We start from the raw sequence: 22,901 nt of genomic DNA on the forward strand, positions 1-22,901 counted from the left end.
TCTGATTCAGAGAATTTCCATCAAGTTTCCAAAGCTAGAAACCTTTATGAGTTTGGAAACCATAGTGCAGACTTTGGAAACAACAGCAGTGTAGCATGCTATGGACTGTATCACTAGAAGTTCCACTCATAGTGACCCTATATACAAGAGAATCACCACTGCCCAGTTCTGAGTGACTTTCACAGTCACTACCGTTTTGAGACCACAGTTACAGCCACATGGCAATCAATCTTGTTGAGAATCTTGCCCTGTTTAGACTACTAAGTATGATGTCCTTCTCCAGGGTTTAGATTATTTTATTAACATGTACAAAATATGTGAGATAAAAACTCACAACTTTCACTTCTAAGAAACATTCTCGCTGTAAGCTTTGCAAAGTAGCTGTGTTTGGTTTCTGGTAATCCAAAGACTATTCAAGATTCTTCACCATTATCATAACTTCAACATTCATTATCAGGCTTAGAGAAGGCTAAACAACACAGATGAATAGATATGTATTCTTCAAATAGGTCACCTATACAGAGCTCTGGTTTTATGGCTTCAGGATCTAATCAAAGTATCATCTCATTAAAAAATATTTTCTTATCATTTCAGTCAAGACTTTCAATTCATATATTACTTTTTCCTTCCTCTTTCTTTCTCCCTCTACTCATCTAATTAAGTGCCTGCAATGTACTCATTGAAAATGTGCTCGTCTGAATCATCTAAATTAAATACAGATGGATCTCAGCTAAAAAAAGGCACTATGAGAAGAATGTCTATGTTTATTGACTATACAAAGGCATTTGACTGTGTGGATTATAACAAACAATGGGTAACACTGAAAAGAATGGGAATCCAGAACACATTAATTATTGCTGATATGAAATCTATACCTAGACCGAGGAGCTGTTGTTGTTGGAAGGGAACAAAAACAGGATCTTAACAAACTATGGGTAATATTGAGAAGAAAGGGAATCCCAGAACACTTAATTATGCTGATATGAAATCTATACCTAAAAAAAAAAAAAAGAAATCTATACCTAGACCAAGGAGCTATTGTTGGAGGGGAATAAAAACACTCCATGGTTTAAAATCAGGAAAGGTGTCCATCAAGGCTCTACCCTTTCTTCATACATATTCAATCTGTATACTGAGCAAATCATTAAAGAAGCCGGACTTTATGAAGAAGAATGTGATATCAGGATTGGAGGAAGGCTGATCAACCACCAGCGTTATAGAGATGATACAATCTTACTTGCTAAAAGTGAGTAGGCCATGAACTGCTTCCTCCAGATGATCAAGGACTACAGCCTTCAATATGGATTGCATCTCAACATCAAGAAAATAAAAATTTTCACCACTTGGCCAACAGGCAACATCATGATAGATGGAGAAAAGATTAAAATTGCCAATGATTTCATCTTGTTTGGATCCACAGTCAACATCCTTAGTATCAGCAGTCAGGAGATTGGGAGACATATATATAGCCCTAGGCAAGTCTGCTGCAAGGGACCTCTCCAAAGTCCTAAAGAGCAATGGTATCAGTTTAAGATGCACCTGATTCAAGTCTCAATCTTTTCTGTCACCTGCTATGCATCTGAAAACTGGATAATGAATAAGGGTGTCAGGGAAAGAATCGATGCATTTCACTGTGGTTTTGGGGAAGAGTTTTTAATGTCCTATGGAGTGCCAAAAGAACAAACAGCTAGATACTGGACAAAATACAATCAGAATGTTTCTTGGGAGGCAAAAATGGTGAAAGGGAATTTGTGTTTGGAAGGGTGGAGGGTCAGTGAAAGAGAGGAAGAACGTTAGTTTAGATGAACTGGTACAGGATCTGAGGCAATAGACTCAAAAGTGTCAGGGAGGACAAGGATGATGCAGGACCGGACAGAGTTCAGATCTACACTCAAAGGATTGCTGTTTTACTTGATACAACTGCACTTAACAAGAGTTAAGTAACAAGCTCCTCTCACCTGGGAGTTCATATTCTGTCCCTGTTGGGCTGGGAAGCAGGTGGCATGACCCAGGGCCATGGTCTCAGGCCCCATGCTCTGAGGCTCTGGCCTCAGACTGGCCTCTGTCCCTTCACTGACAGCAGTTGCTCATCTGCATCAAGCTTGTCAGTGACCTAGCTACGTGGTTCACCTGGATGGGCACTGGAACTGAGGGGCTAAGCGGCATTGTGGCTGGCCTGTGTGAACTGAAGAACTGAGAAGCATGGGTGCCTCTCAATTCTAGTGACCCTATACTATTCTACTAACTATATTAAGAACTTTGAGTTCATACTTGATATGTTGTTATGTGCTGTCAAGTCACCTGCGACCCACAGTGACCCAACATATAGCAATACACCCACCCCCATTGGCCCAGTTACTCTATCAATCCATCTTATCCAGGGTCTTTCTCGCCTGCACTGTCCCTCCACCCTTCCACGCAGACTTATCTGTTTTCTTGGCAGTCGATAGTACATTCAAGACTCTTCTCTAGCACTACAACCCAAAGGCATCAATTTTTCTTCTATCATCCTTAGTCACTGTCCAGCTCTCTGATGCATAGCAAGTAACTGTGAAAACCATGGCCTAGATTAAGCATACCTTAAGTCTCTAGAGTGACAGCAATGCTTTTCAGTACTCTGGAGAAGTCCCTGACAACAGACTTTCCCAATGCAATTCATTTTTGTATTTCCTTACTGCTGCTGTCAAAAGTGTTGATTGTGGAGCCAAGCAAGCTATAGGTAAAATGCTTGTCTGTCAGATAGTGTTCTAAAACTAAGCATCCAAATTAACACAGACTAGGAAGGGTTGGTCATCCCTTTCAAAAACCCTATGTACATCGCAGAGCTCACTTAAAGTAGACGAACAGATAAGGCAATACTTGGATGGGAGCAGTCCTCAGAATGGAGCAAGGAAATACTGCATGATTCAAAATCATGAAAGGAGTGTGTCCAGGATTTATCCAGTCTCCATACTTGATAATACAGTGTTTTATTTATCCCTGCTCTAGTCCTTTTCAATCTGTATGCAGAACAGATCATCTGGGAGGCTGGACTGTATAAGGAAGAAGGTGGCATCAGGTTTGGAGGAAGATTCATTAACAACCTGCGTTATGGAGATGACACTACCCTGCTTGCTTAAACTGAGAAGAAACTGAAGCGCTTGCTGCAGAAGATCAAGGACTGACCCTTCAATATGGACTGAAGCTCAACATCAAGAAAACAAAGATTCTCACCATTGGGCCAGTTGGCAGCATCATGATAGATGGTGAAAAGATTGAGATTGTTAACAGTTTTAATTTGCTGGCTCTACAATCAACACTCTTGGTACCAGCAAATCAAGAGACAAATTGCACTGGGAAAGTTGGCTGTCAAGGATCTCTGCAGAGTACTGAAGACCAACACTGTTAGTCTGGAGACTAACATGCATGCACCTGATCCAGGCAATAGTCTTTGCAATTGCTTGCTATACATCAGAGAGCTGGACAATGACTAGAGATGCTAGAATTGATGCCTTTCAATTGTAGTACTTGAGAAGAGTGCGGAATATACCACTGACCGCTAGAAGAACAAACAGGTTCTTGCTAGAGAGCGTGAAACCGGGCTGCTCCTTGGAGAGGGACATGATGTTTGAGAGGGTGGAGGGACAGCACAGGAAAGGAAGACCCTTGAAGAGACTGATTCAGTCACTGGGTTAATGCAATTCAGTGTGTCAGAGAGTGAGGTGGGCGCAGGACAGAGCAGGGTTTAGGGCTGTTGTGCATAGGGTCACTATGAGTCACAAGTGATTCAACAGCACATAGCAACAACAAACAACAGTAATCATCTTAAAAGTAGCACCTTTCATACTGCACACTTTCATCAAATTCCAAAGTGATTCAAGAAAATGGCAGAAGTAGAGCAGGGTTTAAATTCAAACAATAAAGCAAAGTTAACTTATTTTTAATACTTTTTACATTCACATGAATTATAATTTGATAGAGTTGCATCACTGTCTTAGGAGTGTTAAAAGCTCTATTTAATAGTCTCAGAATTAGAAAAGCACATTTTAATTACTGACCTACTGCTCTCAGGTTCAGACTGAGGTGAAACTCGATTATTATTTAGAAGTCTCGTGGTTGTGTATGTATGTGCTGCTTCTGAAAGATGTCCTCTTGGAACAGTTTCCTTCAAAGTAGAAAAGCTTGGACTTGAAGCAGGAGGTGTCCGATACAAAAGCTCAGCATTAATCTGCTAGGGGATGGGGAGAAATGTTGAACAATCCACAGTATAGTCTACCCATGCCTTATTCCAGAGACATTACAAACCATCTTAAACATGTAGCTTAACTGCATAAAGAGTTGTGAAAAAAGTGGGGCAAAAAACCCCAAAAATACCACACAACCAAAAAAGGAAACAAATCATCAAATAGTTATCGTATATGACTCATAAAAACTAAAATATTTACTATCTACCCTTTTCAGAATGGTTTACTAACAGTGTTATCAAAACTTAGTGAGTCTGCCATTTTTAATGGAAAAAAAAACCTTACTGAGATATAAAAGGGATCATTGTTTAAAAAAAAAAAAGAACAAAGGGAGAGAGTGTCTTTTAAAACTAATATATACAAGAAAACTTCTTACATGAGGCTACAACTACCTACTCATATATTTAGCACATGCTCCTTAATACCAGTTAGCATTCAGAGAAATGGAAGGGCCAGTGAAGCAGTAATCTACAAAGGAAAAGTAAAAGAATGTCACTTTTGTCTAGGTGAGGACTGGAGCATTACATCTGGGGTAGTTATGTGAATTTTTCCCTGTTGCTCTCCTAACAGTGTTCTAATAGGGTTTCACTTTCCTCAGAAATATCTAATTTAACAATAACAATGAACAACTGGAATGAAGATGTTGAGTTCAAAGAAGATTAAGGAGGGGTAGAAAGAAATGAAATGAATAATTAAGAACATTTCAATATATATACATCTCAACACTTAAAATTCTGTAATTATTAAAACTATTCACAACTTATTAAAAGGAATAAATATACAATACAAAGTTTAATTACCCGAGGAACTATTTCTGGTTGTCTGATTCGGAGTTTTTCCTTGTCTCTTTAAAGAAAAGATGAAAATAAACATATTTAAATTTACTTCAATTATTACTTTTTAAGCAATACACATGCCTGTTTACTGTGGCATTAGTCAGGTATGTACCCCAAAACTTACTTCAATTTCATTATAATCAATGGCAAGTCCTTAAGTAAAGGAAATATTTGTCTTTCTTTTCAGTAACTCTAATGTTTGCTGCTTAAAGTTTACTCTCCCCACAGGTATTATTCTTAGTTTTCTGAACTGAATAAAACAGTAGGCTTTTAACTGTTTTTTTTTTTACCCTTAATCATGCTCCTGGATTTATCTTTAAGAATTTGTTGATGTTAGCCTTCATAGAGTCAATTTTAACTCTAATATATGGCAATATAAGTGAATTCAACCTTCCATGTTGAATTGGTCTAAAATTCAATAGGGCTATCATTTCCCAATTTATCTATACCACCTTGGTTTCTCATTTCTATTGTTTATATATTAAATTATACTGAATAATTCAATCTTTGTAAATTCTCATTCCACTCTATCATTCACAGCACAGTGTTACCTCCTTTGGAAATTATTCTATTTTCTACCTTCTTTTCTCTTAATCAGAAACAATCAGTTTGTCTGAGCTTCCATAGTACTATATCATATCTAATGTTAAAAAATGCACTACCTTCCTTATTTCCCAACAAGTTTATTAAAGACTGTAGTTGTTAGACACTAGAGTCCACTTCTGCTTAAAATGACTCCACGTGAAAGAACAAAATTATCAAATGGGGTTTTCTAGGCTATATAATCCTTACAGAAATAGACTGACAGATCTTACTCTCAAAGAACCACTGGGTAGGTATGAATTGCCAAACTTTCACTTAATCAGTAGAGAAGCATTTAACCACTGTGTAACCAGAGTGCCTCTTCAAGGGTAATTCTCACTTAAAATTCATCTATGTGTGACCTAAAGATATGAACTACTCTGTTCTCAAAACATTTTATAGATTTTGTCATTGCAAATCAACAAATGCTATTACCTTCCCACCCTGCACTAATTCAACACTCACTTCTTTTTGTAGGTTTTTTCATATGTGGGATGTACCAAATCTTCATCTTCAGGTTCTTCTGGAACATCACAATTTCTAGTCAGAAAAATCACACGGGAATACACATCACTAGCACCTTAAACAAGGTCTTAAACAAGGACTTTCTGCCTTGCCAAAAAGGGTACTACCAACTATATGGTACCTGAACTGTGGGTCAGGGTTATTGGAGCAATACCATTTTTCAGGAAGCTGATCTATCCCATCTGGTAATTTTCGCCACTTTAGACAGGAATCACATTGAACCCAAGTCTGATCAGGACGTTTCCTAAAATAAGAACAAATTATTAGAACTAAAGATTCAAAATAACTTGATATTCTGTATCATTTCCATCACAAAATATTTACTTTCTTCCCTGATAATTCTGTTATGTAACAATTTGAAATTTTATAAGCAACTAATTTTATTTACTCTCAAAAGTCTACTTTCACAGACCAATTGGAACAAAGTCGTTTAAATGTGTTTAGATATTAACATGATTAAATTTATTTGTGGTAATGGAAACTACTTAAAAGGTACGTCTAATAACTTAAAAAATTAATACTTGCAATGTCAAATCTAGTTCCTTTATTAGCACAATAAAACATCTAAATGTAGAAAATTAAGTTCTATTAATAAAATTTAAGCAATTTTCTCTTATTATCTAGGCACGTTTTTAACCTGTAAGCAACTTCCCCTAGAGCTCTTGGTGGCCTATCATTGGAAGCTGTATTGCCATCCCAAACGTGGTGTCTCTCTGGCAGTTTGAATCCCCAAGTGGCTCCATAGAAAGAAGACGGGCAGTCTCCCCCACCGCAATTTACAGAGTCTAAAACCCGCTGGAGGGTCAGTTTTGAATCAGTTCTGATTTGAGAGCAAAGAATTTGAGTGCATTATGAGTTTGAAACATACTCCCAATTAAATTTGCATGTTTTTAATCTTCCTTATTTTAAAACAGCCATAACTCCATAAAGAATTTATGTATATTCATAATACCAATAACTTTTAAACATAGTTTTTAATGCATGTATAAATTCAAAAAAGTTCAAATAAGTGCTTGTTTCAGGAGCTTAAAATTTGATTTCTTAAAAAAAAAAGTTTGATTTCTTTTACAATCCTTACAAAAATTTTCTAGGTTTGTAAAACTATACATTTATTTATTTATGGATATTTTTAAAAATATCATGGAGAACTTATACTGAGCTTATCTTTCATGTACTATATATCTTAGAAAAACCTTTATGTATTAAACGCACTGATATTACACAGATCTATCTTCATGCACAGGTAGGATTGTTACTACAGTGCCTGTCAGACATCACATTACTTATTTCACAACTCTAGAAAGTAAGCACTGTTAAGGTTTTCATTTACACCTAAGAAGATGAAACATTCAGAGTTGAACAGCTTCTTGCACACCAGAGCTAGAATCTAAACAAAGAGATTCAAATGAATGATTCTAATCATTACTCTAAACCAAAGTTTTCCAATTTATGAGATGCCACTCCACTGAACATAAAATCAATTTAAGCAATCAAGACTAGCATTTTTCAAAGAAAGAAATTATTTCAAGCATTACATCTAAATTTAAGTACTATTTTGTGAATTTTTATCTTTATATCCATACTTATATAATCACTCATCTTGGGGTATACTACTGGTTCAGAATTTTTTAATATGGGTTTATAGTAAAAAGATTATAGAAACAATATAGAACATAACTCTCTAGTATCTTTTTATATCAGAAGGTTGGTTGTTTTTTGGTTTTGTTTTTTTTTTTTTTTGAAGGTTGCTTTTATTGTACTTACTGTATATCTTCCACTGGCAAATTTAAAGGATACTCTGAATTTTTCTTCACTTTCATTTCATTCCAATAGTCATTAAGCTTCTCTCCTAATGCTGTTATTGTAAGCCTTAAAAAAGTAAATCACAAAATAAATTTAGGAATACAAAGTAAAGATTAAACCTTTGTAGAACAAAAAAGAGTAACCAATAATGAGCATAGGGACAGTTTAATGTTCATTATACTTTTATAATTAGCGTTTTTAGTAATGTATGTCTTCTCATTTTTCATTCTTTAATGATTATGGCCCTCTATATTTCTACATGTTTATAATAAACAAGCTAGTGTACACTACACTTTATCTGCATATTTTTAGTGGAATAGCATTTGAGATATAAATTTGGTCAAAAATAAAATTTGTATTTGTAATATTTAGACTTCCAACTCATGAAGCTGGCATATTCAACTGTTTAGGTTTTAAGTCTTGATGTTTTTCTTTGCAACACAGAGATAGATATTTGCTTATTTCTATATTTACTCCTAAATATTTTTATGCTATTTCAAGATATTTTTTCTTAAATTTTTCATTTTTTTTATTGCTGATACATACAAATACAACTGATTTCTGAATATTTTTTTAGCCCGAAGCATTGGAATACACATTAATTAACTAGTTTCCTTGTTAACGCTAATTTTTTTTTAATTTTTTTTTATTATTATTTGTTTGTGAGTGTGTACCGCCAAATTGGATCTGACAGGTACAGGAGGAGATTGTCCCTCCTTCTCCAGCAGAGCATCTGGTGGATTTGAACTGCACACCTCTGGGATTGCAGTGCAGCTTCTTGACACTAGGCCACCAGAGCTTGACTTAACTCTAATTCTATAAATTATTTTGGATTTAGAACTCTGGTGGTTTAAGATTAAAATGCTGCGCTGTCACATGGTCCACATCCACCAGCTGCTCCATAGGAGAAAACAGGCAATCATCTGTGTTATTTACTGCCACTGAAAATCGAGAGGGTCAGCTATGAGCATGATGATACATAACAACCACATATATGGTCACTCCGGTGGTATAATCCATCAGGAGTTCCTCTGCTAACCTAAAGGCCACACCTCTCTGGCTGAGTAAATCCACCAGCAGCTTACGGGACAAAGATGGAAAATCTCATCCCCTGAAATGTATACCCTTGGAAATTCAATGGAAGGTCAGTTATGAGTCTCTTCCAACTCGGCAGTGATGTGTTTGAGCTTTACATGTTAGCAGAGTTTGAGACTGATCATTTATCTGAATGGCTAGCAGTTCAAACCAATCAGTTACTCTACAGAAGGTCTGGAAAGACAACTATAGTTTTATTCTGTTCTACTCTTTAACATATGGAGCTGTTGTAAGTGCACTAAATTCAGTAGTAACAGGTTTTATTTTTTTAAAAGGCTAGATTTCGAGTTCAGTATGTTTCCCTACACTATGTATTTCTTTCACATTTTAAATTTTTGTGGTGTATTGTTAAATTTTGCATTGTTGTTGTGTGCCACTTAGGGAGCTCTGCTGGCAGACACAGTCCTGCTGTCACTTCAAATCCACCCGCAGAAAGAACAATGAGTCAATTCCAAATGGATGGCAATGAATGAGTATGGGTGTGCTACTGAGTCCCAGATTATAAACAAACAGAACAGCTTTTTAATGTTTTCTTTAAAATAAGAGTTTTCCAAGCTTTCATCTTTATGGGAGCAGACTGTCAATGTTTTTCTCTCACGGAACCTATGACAAGTCGACCTTTTATGCTGACCTTTCAGTTGGCAGTCAAGAGCTTAACCACCACAACACTAAGGCTGATTCATGTGTTGTATCTGATAAGCCAATACTGATTATTACTTTATATCACTATTTGTAGATAAAAGGAGCCCTGGTGATTTGGTGTGCCATGCTGAGCAACTAATGGAAAAGTCTGTGGTTGGAATCCACCAGCCACTCTATGAGGCTAAGATAGGCAGAATTCTCCAGTTAAGATTGAGTCTCAGAAGCCCAAAATTAATGAGTTTGATCTATTTGGTTTATTAACAACTAAAGTCTACTGTTTTCACTAGGGTGCAAGCTTTGTCGTACAGCCTCAGGGGTCTGACCAATGCAGTAATGTCAAATGTCTACCATTACAGTACTTTGACTAACTGCCCTAAATGAAAAGACACAGAATACTAGTTGACATACTAAGGAACAGAGTTGGAAAACTAACATTCCCTGATTCAAGATTTACTATAAAGCTACAATTATAACAATTATGAAAACAGCAAGACTGAACAGACAACTGTATTTGGAAACTAGAATAAAATCCCATACAAATATAACCAGTTACTTTTAACAACCACACAAACGCAATTCAATAGAGAAAGAGGTCTTTTTAAGAAATGCTTTTGGAACAATTGTACATGTATGCAATGAGATTAAAAAATAATCTAGACAAAGACTTCACATTTAGTTGAAAAGATCAACTAAAAAATGTTTAAAAATTAACTCAAAATGGATCCTAATACTAAACAGAACTGAAAGGCAATAAGAGAGAAGTCTGGATGACCTTGAACTTGGCAATGATTTTTCCCAATTTTTTTTTATTATTAAATTTTATTAGTTTTAATGAACACTTACAGGGATTTTTCCCAATTTTTTAAATACAAGTCCAAAAACAAAAGCAGGAAGAGAGAAAATTATTCAACTAGACTCCATAAAATAAAAAGATCCTACTAAGAGAATGAAAAGACTAGCCACAGCTAGAGAGAAAATATTTGAAAAACATAATTCTCATGAAAGACATCGTAAATAAGAACTCTTTAAACTCAACAATACAAAAACCACTTTACATCAGCACCAGCAGTGAATCAGAGTTTCAATCTCTCCACTACCCCGCTAGCATTTGATGTTTGCTGCCCTGTTAAACTTTGCTACTGTTGCTGAGGTGAGATGGTACCTTGTAGTTGTTATCATTTGCATCTCTCTGATAGCTAGAGATTCTGCACACTTCACGTGTTTGTTTGCCATGTGAGTTTCTTTGGTGACGTGTCTATTCATATCTTATGCTCATTTTCTCATTGTGCTATTTACCTTTTTCTTACTGAGGTGCTTAAGTATTATATCAATGATAAGTATGAGTCTCTTATCACATGTCACTGTCAAATATTTTTCCTTGTCTGTGGGTTTCCTCTTTATCCTGTTGGAGAAGGTTTTTGATGTGCACAAAGACTTTGAGTCTTAGAAGGTCCCATTCATCTAATTTATTCTGTCCTGGCTGTAGATTTTTCATTATGTCTGAAAGTCTGTTCATGCGGTGGATTATGGCTTCAAGAGTTGTTCCTAGCTTTTCTCTGATTAATTTTATAGTCTTTGATTGAATAGGGGCTTGTGCATACTGTGAGGTGTGGTCTTGCTTAAGTTTTCTGCAGATGGTTTTGCAATTCTGCCAACACCATTTGTTAAAGAGACTGTCATTATTCTGAAAAATTTACAACCAGGAGAAGATAAAATAGATGAATGGGACCTTCTAAGAATCAAATCCCTATGCGCATCCAGAAACTTCTCTAACAGGGTAAAAAGGGAAGCCACAGACTGGGGAAAAGTGTTTGGTAATGACATGTCAGACAAGGGACTTATATCTAGAATTTATAAAATACTCGAGCACCACAACAAGATAAAGGAGAATAATCCAATTGAAAAATGGGCACAGGATATGAACAGACACTTCACCAAGGAAGACATTCAGATGGCCAACAAACACATGAAGAAATGTTCAAAATCCCTAGCTCTGAGAGAGATGCAAATCAAGCCATGAGATATCATCTCACTCCAGTAAGACTAGCAAAATTTAAAAGAACAGCAAGCAACAAATGCTGGCAAGGTTGTGGAGAGACTGGAACCCTGATTCACTGTTGGTGGGAGTGTAAAATGGTGCAACCACTGTGGAAAGCAATGTAGCACTCTCTCAAAAAGCTGCAAATAGAGTTACCATTTGACCCAGCAGTTCCACTACTGGGAATATACCCTTAAGAGACCATAAACGACATCCAAGTAGATATATGCATACCCATGTTTATTGCGGCTTTGTTTACAATAGCAAGGAGTTGGAAACAACCTAAATGCCCATCAACAAATGGGTAGAGAAGCTGTGGTATATTTGGACAATGGAATACTATGCTGCATTGAAAAGCAAGGAACTCATGCAATATTATTCAAAATGGGTGACCCTGGAAGACATGCTGAGTGAGGTATCACAGTCACAAAGGGACAAATGCTATATGGTGCCACTGTTGTAGAATGAGGCTGGCATTGGGGTGGGGGAAAGACTGAGAAAAATTGGATGAAACATGTTTACGGCACTGAAGTCTATGGGGGAGAGAACAGTTTTAAAGTATTATATTTTAGGGCATTATGTTCATCGTAGGAGTACACAATGAGGGTTGCAGAGTGGATTATATTTGGGGTTGGGGGAGGTGCGTGGGGGATTATGTACCAATGGGGGAGTTTTTCTTTCACTTTTCAAGGAGAGGAGCAAACAGGGGAGAGGTGGAGGTGGGATGGGCGGGGAGAAGGGTGCAACAATGAATGAATGGAATTCTAAAATATCTGTACATGTTCACTGAAATGAAAAATAAAGAAATTAAAATTTAAAAAAAAGAGACTGTCATTTCTCCACTTAATTGATTTCATTTCCTTCTCAAAAACCCGTTGACCACAGGTAGATGAGCTAATTTCTAGGTTCTCGATTCTATTCTATTCATTTATGTCTGTCACTGACACTTTCTCAGGAAGTTGGAAATAGAAATACTATATAACCTAGCAATTCCACTACTGGAAAAACTCTGAAGAAATGGGAGCTGTGACTCAACAGATGTACACACACCAATGTTAAATGCTGTATATTCCCAATAGCAAATAAATGAAAGTAACCGTCAACAAACAAATGGAAAGAAAAACTATAGCATAGCAACACAACACTGAAAAAAACAATGAACTTTTACACAACATGGGTGACATGATAGAAGACATGATACTAAGTGAAATATGTGTAATAGAAGGACAAATACTATGGCAAGAAGCTGCACTGCAATCCCAGAGGTGTGTGGTTCAAATCCACCAGATGCTCTGCTGGAGAAGAAGGGACATTCTCCTCATGCGCAAAAAATAATAAAATAAAAATTTTTTTTAAAAAGGCAAACACTGCTTAACATTGCTGTTATAAAATAGAACTGACACAGAGTAGTGAGGGGAGAATAAGAGAAGAGTGAATAGATAATGACCACTGCACTGGAACAGATGAGGGGAAGAACTTTCTGAAAGGAATTTATTAAATATATAGATATCAACAATCAGGAACAAGAGGTGCACTGCAAAATTGATGGCAGGAGGGAGTAAAGGAGGGAGGACAAAGTACAATGAATGAATACCCAATCTTTCTGTAAACTTTCATAAAATTACAATAAAAATTTTTTTTAAATTATGTATTTGATGACCTTTTTAAAAAATCCACACCATTGTTATATCATCTCACCCCTGCAACAATCAAAAGGGCAGCAAACAACAAAGACTGGCAAAGCTGTAGAGAGATTGGAACTCTTATTCACTGCTAGTGGATGTGTAAAATGGTACTATGGAAAGTAGTCTGGCACTTTCTCGGAAAGTTGGAAATATATGATTAGGAATTATTTTTAATATGTTGTGGTTGTTATGTGTCGTCAAGCAAGCGACTCATAGCGACCCTATGTACAACAGCCCTAAACTCTGCTCTGTCCTGTGCAAATCGTACTGTCTCTGATACACGAATCACAATTACCTGTCACTGAATCAATCCACCTCATAGAGGGCCTTCCCCTCCTGCGCTGTCCCTCCACCCTCCCAAGCATGAAGTCTCTCTCCAAGGACCAGTCTCTCCTTACAACATGTCCAAAGTATGTTAGATGAGCCTCAGAATCCTTGCCTCCAGGGAGCCGCCCAGTTTAACCCTTTCCAGGATGAATCTGTTTTCCTAGCAGTCCATGGTACTCTCAATACTCTTCTCCAGCACCACAGCTCAAAGGCAGCAATTCTCCTTCTATCCCTAGTCCAACTCTCTGACAAGTAACAAGTGATTGCAAAGACCATGGCCTGTATCAGGCGTACCTTGGTCTCCAGAGAGACACCACTGCTCTTCAGTACTTTGGAGAGGTCCCTAACAGCAGACTTTCCCATGGCAATGCGCCTTTAATTTCCTGGCTACTGGTGCCAAGAGTGTTGATTGTGGAGCCAAGCAAACTAAAGCTATGAACAATCTCCCTCTCTTCACCATCCATCCTGATGCTACCAATTGATCCAGTGGTTAGAATCTTTGTCTTCTTGACATTAAGCCTCAGTCCATATTGGTGGCTGCAGTCCTTGACACTCTGCAGCAGGCGCTTCAGGTCCTCCTCAGTTTCAGCAAGCAGGGTTGTATCATCTGCATAATGCAGATTATTGATCATCTTCCACCAATCCTGACGCCACACTTCTCCTCATAGAGCCCAGCCTCCCGGATAATCTGTTCTGCATACAGGTTGAAAAGGTATGGAGACAGGACACATCCCTGGCATATACCCTTCCCAATTTTGAACCATGCAGTGTTTCCTTGCTCTGGTCTGACGACTGCCTCTTGGTCCAAGTATAGGTTTCACATTAGAACGTTCTGGTATTCCCATTCTTCTCAGAGTCAGCCACAGTTTGTTATGATCCATACAGTCAAACGCCTTTGCATAATCAATGAAACACAGATATACATTCTTCTGGTATTCCCTGCTTTCAGCCAAGATCCATCTAACATTAGCTACAATGTCCCTAGTACCACAACCCCTTCTAAACCCAGACTGGACTTCTGGCAGTTCTCTGCTGATGTGCTGTTCCAGTCATTTTTGGATAATCTTCAGTAGAATTTTGCTTGCATGTGAAATCAACAATATATTGTTCTATATTTCCACACTCTGTTGGGTCACCCGTCTTTGGGATGGGAACAAATATAGATCTCTTCCAGTCTGTTGGCCAAGTGGTTGTTCTCCAGATTTCTTGGCACAACTTGGTGAGCACATCCAGGGCAGCATCTGTTAGCTGAAATATGTTAACTGATATACCATCTATTCCTGGGGCCTTATTTTTTGCTATTTCCTTCATAGCAGCCTGAACTTCTTCCTGCATCACCACAGGCTCTTGCTCACATGCTGTTTCATGAAATTCTTCTGTCTGCCAATTCCTTTTGATACAGTGACTCAGTATATTCTTTCCATCTTCTTATACTACTTCCCTGGATCATTTAATATTCTGCCTAAAGCATTGCAGATTACAGCAACTCAAGGTTTGAATTTGTTCTTCAGTTCCTTGAGCTTTAGAAATGCTAAGCGATTTCAGCCCTTTTGATTTTCTGACTCCAACTCCTTACACATTTGATTGTAATATTTCATTTTGTCATCCCGTGCTGCCTTTTGAAATCTTCTATTCAACTCTTTAGTATCTTGAATCTTTCCTTGTGTTTTGGCTTCTCTGTTCTCCAGTGCAATTTTCAGAGTTTCTTCTGACATCCATTTTGGTCTTCTCTTCCTCTTCTGTCTTTGCAATGACCATTTGCACTCTTCCTGGATGATACCCTTGATAGCCTCCTACAACTCATCTGGTCTTTGCTCATTTGTGTTCAATGCCTCAAACCTGTTTCTGAGATGGTTCTGAAATTCAGGTGGGAAAGACTCAAAGTCATATTTTGGTTTCTGTGGATTTGGTTTAATTTTCCTCAGCTTCAGCTTGAACTTGCATATGAGTTAATTGGTGGTCTGTACCACAATCAGCTCCTGGCCTAGTTTTCACAGCTGATATTGAGCTTCTCCAGCGGTTCTTTCCGCAGATAGGACAACAATCTGGAACAAGGGGGAGGCATGGAGGGCTAGGGAAAGAAAATGTGCAACAATGAAAGACAATTAAAAGAAAGATTCTTAGGTAAGCTCTGGTGGCCTAGTGGCAAGAAGGTGCACTGCAATCCCAGAGGTTAGCAGTTTGAATCCACCAGATGCTCTGCTGGAGAAGGAGGGACAATCACCTGTACCAGTCAGATCCGATTTGACTGTACGTGTACACACACACACACACACACACACACACTAATAAAAATTAAGAAAAAATTTAGGCAAGCTCTGGTGGCCTAGTAGCAAGACTGCACTGCAATCCCGGAGATGTGAGGTTCGAATCCACCAGATGCTCTGCTGAAGGAGGAAATCTCCTCCTGTACCAGTCAGATCTGATTTGATGGTACACACATTAAAAAGAAACCAAAATAACAAACCAACAACACTTAAAAACCCAGATTCTAATTGTTAAAAAAACCCAAACTCAGCAATCCAATTACAAAATTATTAACACTGATGAAATAAAAAGGATAATACATAGATGGCAAATAAGCATAATAGTGATCCTCAAGTAGTTTCCAAGTCTGTAAAACTTTACAAGATAAAATGGCCCATTTTCCTCCCATGGAAAAGCTGGTGGATCCAACCTTTTGATTTTTTGCTTAAGAGCCTGACAGCTAAACTCTTTATTCACCAGAATATCTTACACACATAATTAAGGAACTGAAAGTTAAACCACGACTCCACTACACACCTACTGGAACAGTTAAAATAGAAAACACTAGTGACACCACGAATCACAGGCAATGATGTGGAGTAAGAGGAACTGTGTAATTCATTACTAGCGAGAACACAAACTGGTATAGCCACAATTCTAATAAAAAATTTCCAATATTAAAAATTATTTTTGTTCAAGTAACTGGAATTGTTACTTATCTGTTGATTGCTCTTGACTGAAATTTTGATTTTCCATATTATACTTTAATTCATTAATTTCACTCTTTTCATTACTATTTCCTTCTTTCTACTACTTGCACTTTATTTGACAATGGCCTCCAGTTTTTATCAAATGTTTAAGTGACTTTTTAATACTTCATAATGTACATACATTGTACCACCTAAATTTACAAATAAAATTGACAGTCTTGTATTTGGACTTCTAACCACCATTTTTTAAGGAGCATAAGGCATTAACATTATCTTAGACTTCCTATTCTAAAACAAAATCTGAGAATTTTATGATTTTACAAAAAAATGCTGATATTAAATAAAGCAAGAATTTGTTCTATATTATATGAATCTCAATGCTATCACTAAAGATGGGGTAGAATAGAGTTATTTGTGAAGTAGCACAATATAATACCTGAGATCAAGAATATAGTTATAGTTTCTATCCAAGTTCATCATTCACTCACTTTCCGACATAGCTGCAATACACCTACTGTTCACTTACCTATTACCACATTATCCAATAATCTGAAGCCAGGATAGTAAAAACTATTACCTATTTTGTGCACTACATTACAAAAACATGTCTTACAAAAACCAACACCTGTATAAGCCAAAAGTAATGCTAGCTGGCTGTAACAGTTAAGGTGTATGTGACAACTTGGCTGGGTCCTGATTCTTAATGGTTTGGCAGTTATACAATAGTTAAACATGTGTGTAATTACAGAGTCATCCTTTATTTTGCGATCTCACGTAATCAGCCTTCAGTTGATTTTAGCATTAAGGACCTGGTCTTAGGAGGATAATCACATTGAAAAGGGAGGAGTGGGCGTATTGTTTTCCTAATTAAAATGTAAAAATGTCCACAAGATGGCAAAGAATTCTGCTTAGAAAAATTACTTTCTAAAAAGTTTATATAGGTAACATACCTATACTCGTTAGTGTAGTCAAAATCTTGTTTATTATGAGTTGGCTTTAGAAAATTACACTCTATAATTCCAACTACACCAACACCCATGTTGTTTGCCTGAAAAATAAAAATAGCATTTTTAAGCATAAGTCACAGTGTACAAAATAATAACCCAACACAAAGTTATATAATTGCACAAAAAACCCTGAAATTTGTTCATGGCATTACAAAAAAACATATGTATCTCCTTTTCTGAATGTTAAATTCCAAACATATTAGTTGTTATGTCCCATAGAATTGGATCCATACCCAAACCCTCTAGAGCTCTCAAAACCACTTCCACTGTGACAAGCCTACTTTTAAGTATCTACTTACTATCCCCAATTTTACAAAAAGGAAAAAGATTAATTCATCTAATCAACTAATTCCTCTTCAGGGAGCACTGGTGGCCTAGTGGTAAGAAGCTGTGCTACAATCTCAAAAGTACATGGTTCAGATCCACCAGATGCTCCATGAGAGAAGGACGGGCAATCTCCTCCCATTCAGTTTACTGCCTCTGAAAACCCACTGCAATGTCAGCTATGAGTTTCCGGTTCTATGACACACAACAAAAGTAATAATTCATCTTTATAGTCAGAATGCCTAGCACAGACTCTAATTATATTCTTTAAGTTTGCTGCCTAAGTTGTTTATCTAACTAATGGTTAATATTAATAAAACCCATATAGGTTGAATTAAAAGTTATTTTTAAACACTGCTAGTTAAAAGATAAGGAGCTCTAATGGCATAGTGTTGTGCTGTTAACAATAACAACATGGTTCAAATTCACAAACTGCTCTTTAGGAAAAAGACAGGCAGTCCCTTCCATAAAGATTTAGTCTGAAAAACCTTGACTATTGTCAACTTACCTCTACAGCAGAGGTCAATGGCTAAAATACTGAATTCAACATGTATTATTTATAATCTAATTACCTAGAAACCAATGAACGTAAGTATTCTCTTCACAAAAGTAACTTGCTTCTCAGTCGGGGTGTATATAGAAAGTAAAATGAAGTTAAAGGGTATCTTAACTCATAAAATGAAAATTTCCGTAAAAATAGTCTCATATCATATTCTAACCTCACGATAACAAGGTTTCTTCAAAGTGTAGATCCTATTCGCTTTTGAAATCTCTTCTTCCTGTTTTCTCCTATTCCTTTTTTTTTTAAATTCCCATAGGTCCATCTCGGCCAGATGGCAGGAGCATAGTGGTGGGAGTACAGGAATCGTGGCAAGCTTTAGGAGTTGACCGCTTTTCCGGGAATATGTTTGACGTGCAGGTTTGCTCTGTCCCTGGAGTGAGGCTAGCCAGCCTGGGCCTAGGGTTTGAACCAGGAGGTGGCCTTAAGCCCAAGGCAGCTGGGAAGAAGTGGCCATGTTGTTCCTGGTTTGGCTGGCTCCTCCCAGGCTTGTGGGAAGCTCTCCTTGCCAGAAGGCAGGAGCGTGGTGGTGGGAGTGCAGGAATCGTGGCAAGCTTCTGGAGTCGACTGCTTTTCTGGGAATGTGTTTGACGTGCAGGTTTGCTCTGTCCCTGGAGTGAGGCTAGCCAGCCTGGGCCTAAGTTTTGAACCAGGAGGCGGCCTTAAGCCCAAAGGTTCAAATTGTCTTCCTGTCAAACATTCTTCTAGGTGGTATAGCACTGGTCTGTGCGTTGCCATACAGAGGTAACTCGTGGTTGCTGTGATGCTGAAGCCTGTGACAGTGATGTGCCAATCGTGGTAATGGGCACCCATAATGGACAGTGTTGGCTGGAGCTTCCCGACTAAATCAAGCCTGGAAGCAGGAGCAGCATCCACTTCCAAAATGGCTTGCCTCCAGAAACTCTATGTACGAACAGTGCTCAGAAGCCTTTGAAGTAGAAAAATCTCTTCTACATGTCCCAACATAATTCAAGACTCATTTTAAGCCTAACTTTCATAAAGCCTTTCTAAGGCTCTACATTCCCTCATCAAACTGAGCTTTTCAAAGACATGTTCTGTATCTTACCCTCCTTTTTATATCCTGAACATCTAGTACAGTAATCATCTAGGTACTGACATCTATGTACAATCTATATAAATCTAGAGAACGTAAATATTAGCCTCAGTCCATCTTCAGGTAAAGACAAACATTAAACGTTGGCAATAATCGACTATTTTTACAAGATCAAGCTTTATCACCTTATAGACTATTTCTGGTAAAAAAAATATTTCAATTATAAATCAAACTTTGTTTTCTGACTGAAATTAGTGATTGCAAAGCAGCTTTTATAAATTTAACTTATTTTTTACACACATTCTGGGTTCATGTCATAAAAAAACAGGTGAAAGAAAGTTATAGTAGTGTCCAGGATAAACGCACTCAAAAAAAAAGACACTGTCATCCAGTAAGAACCTATTTATAGCTGACCTTGCAGTGGGTTTTCAAGGGGCTGTAAATAGCAAGAGAGGAGATAACCCATCTTCTTCCCTCAAAGCTGCTGGTATAATTGACTGTCAGAGGTGTGGCCCCTGTGGTTCAGCAGTCCTACTCCCTATGGACCATGTCACCAGAGTTTCCCTACAATATGCATAATTCACATAATTCTATTAAGGACTTACATTCAAATAAGATGAAAGAAAAAAGCACAAAACAGGGAAACAAAAATATGTCTAGCATGAAAATCCCAAACTTGATTTTCAGAATTATCAGTAATTTAAACATACACATGTGTTCTCTCTTACTCTCTACTCAGTGAGGCTGGGGTGGGGAGAACATCCCTCTGTGGGAATATGTAAAAGACTGATATGTTTGGGCAGTGTCTGTCATCCAAAAAGCCATCTTACCAACAACAGAGCAGTTTGGATGAAAGTGCTAATACATTTAGTAACAAATTTGCAGAAAAGCAAATTATCTATCAGATATTTCAAGACGAATGTTGTTCCTGCTGTTAGGTATTATCAACTTGGTTCTAATTCACAGCAATCCTATGTACAACAGAGCAAAAGACTGGTGCAGCCTTCCAATCTCTGCCGCTGCAGTCACCATGTCTGTCCACCTCACTGAGGTCTCCCTCTTCCCTCCTGACCTCTACTTTTCCCAGCAGCACGATGTTCTTTTCCAAGAACTGGACCCTCCTATTAACATGTCCAAAGTATGCCACCATCCTTGCTGCTAAAAAAATAATCAAAGGGAGCTCTGGTGGCCGACTGGCAAGAAGCTGTACTGTAATCCCAAACGTTTGCAGTTCAAATCCACCAGAGGCTCCAATGGAGGAGGGGCTATCTCCTCTTGTGCCAGTCAGATCCAATTCAATGGTACACAACAAACCACCCCCCAAAAAAAGAAATCACTGGATATAGTTAAAAATGCATTCGTGTCTGAGATCCATCCTCATTGTAAAATCATGGGAATATTATGTAAATAGTAAGTTCCAATTTCCTCATCTGTAAAATAGAAAAGGAATAAATATCCTGCCTACATTACAGGATTTCTCAATCAAATTAAAAAGAAAAAGTATTCTATGTTCAAATGCTATTCCAATTAAAAAGATATTGCTATGTAAAAGCCATAGGTAAAAAGCACAATAAAATTATTTTGGGCTCATCTCTTAAACATGTATCTTGTAAAATACATACAATTTTTTTTTCAAATATATAGCTTACCCTCAACTGACATCCAACTTTTTCATAAGCTTTGATGAGTCTATTCCTGTGATACATCATTATCCCATAATGATCTTTATTTCTGCAGTTGAATCCAAATGTAATTCTTACTGTTCTAGTCTTAAAATGTTAAGGAAAAGCTTTTATTTCATGACTTAACATAAAGTTCAAAGTACTTAAGAAATGGCAAAGTTGGAGGAAGAAAATTGAGAAAAGAGCAGAGGGGTAAGGAGAATAAACTTGAGCAATATGTCTTTACCATATCAAATAAAGGATACCAAAAATTTGGGTCTATAAACATCACGTTCAATGTAGGCAAGGCTCTTTGAAACTAGCTGTGTCTTCACTTTCTGTCCACGTATGATGATCTGCATCCTTGGCTTTAGATATAATATACTGCAGTAAGCCTGCAAAGACATACGACGGCATTGGTCTTTTCCAAAAATTATCAACAGATTTTTTTTCAATACTATTTAATCATATATTTAACCTGAAAAATAATAGTCTTGTTTTGACAAAGGATTCATGAACTCTATAATAATGTAATTATAAAGCTGTATTAATGATGAATTTAATTACTTTTTACTAAAAGTTAGCTCATTACACCGAAGTCAGTAAAATGCAAAATATAATCCATGAACCTATATTGTTGTTGCCATGTGCCACTGAGATGAAACAGACCTTAGCTGACACTCAAGTAGGTTTTCAGAGACAGTAAACTGCCTGGAAGGAGACTGCCTATATTTCTCCCGTGGAGCAGCTGATGAATTCAAACCATGGACTTTTGCACAGTTCCTTACCACTAAACCACTAATGCTCCCTACTGACCTATATAAAGATGTTGATATTAAATTATTATTAAGTTTTAAAAATTAAGTATATATGCACAAAAAGAACATTTTTAGATTTTCCTGTCAAGTACATATATCTGTAATTTTTTAAAAGAAACAGTAAAATAAGTTTTACTTGGGCAAAAAAAATGAGCAAGCTCTGTTGTCAAATGCTGTTAAGTTAGCACCAACTGATAGCCACCCCTCCAACAGGTTTTCAGAAGCTATCAATCACAGGAAGGGAGACTACTCATTTTTCTCCCAAGGAGCAGCTGGTGTATTCAAACTGTCTTTGAGTTGGCAGTGCAACTCCTTACCCACTAGGCCACAGGTTCTCCTGGATCAAATTTAACCAAAAGACTATTATATAAGCTTGACCCCAAAACATTTACATAATATACTAACACACAGAGTGGATGAGAGTATTGTTTTTTAGAAATTTGAGACATAACCACCAACAGTCATTAATATTTCTCTTTTTTAATTTTTTTTTAAAATTTTATTATTTTGTGTGTGTACCGTCAAATTGGATCTGACAGGTACCAAAGGAGATTGCCCCTCCGTCTCCAGCAGAGCATCTGGTGGATTTGAACCTCACACCTCTGGGATAATGTTTCTTCAGCAGTTACTTCAGCATCCTGACCAAATTTCTCTGCCTAATACATGTTAAAATATGTTCCTCTATGGTTTTTCCCAGAGGTCCAAAACATTCTGAAGGAATGTTACACTTGTGTAACTTAAAAGAAAAACTTTTTAAGTCACTGA

General features: G+C 37.2%; 1 protein-coding gene across 1 annotated transcript in view; it reads right to left on the reverse strand.

Annotated features, from left to right (window-relative positions):
* Positions 1-22,901, reverse strand: part of MORC3 (MORC family CW-type zinc finger 3) — a 63,652-nt gene that overhangs the window by 6,102 nt on the left and 34,649 nt on the right. Inside the window, exons 7-14 of the mRNA XM_006886726.1 lie at positions 21,585-21,713; positions 21,307-21,426; positions 17,664-17,761; positions 7,931-8,035; positions 6,288-6,410; positions 6,107-6,181; positions 5,024-5,069; positions 4,038-4,207 (exon numbers count right to left, since the gene is read on the reverse strand). Of these exons, the coding sequence (XP_006886788.1) occupies positions 4,038-4,207; positions 5,024-5,069; positions 6,107-6,181; positions 6,288-6,410; positions 7,931-8,035; positions 17,664-17,761; positions 21,307-21,426; positions 21,585-21,713 (866 nt within the window). The remainder of the gene's footprint in view (positions 1-4,037; positions 4,208-5,023; positions 5,070-6,106; positions 6,182-6,287; positions 6,411-7,930; positions 8,036-17,663; positions 17,762-21,306; positions 21,427-21,584; positions 21,714-22,901) is intronic.

This window comes from Elephantulus edwardii, unplaced genomic scaffold (assembly GCF_000299155.1).
Source record: "Elephantulus edwardii isolate Elephantulus edwardi_28Jun2011 unplaced genomic scaffold, EleEdw1.0 scaffold00051, whole genome shotgun sequence".
NCBI classification, from domain to species: domain Eukaryota; kingdom Metazoa; phylum Chordata; class Mammalia; order Macroscelidea; family Macroscelididae; genus Elephantulus; species Elephantulus edwardii.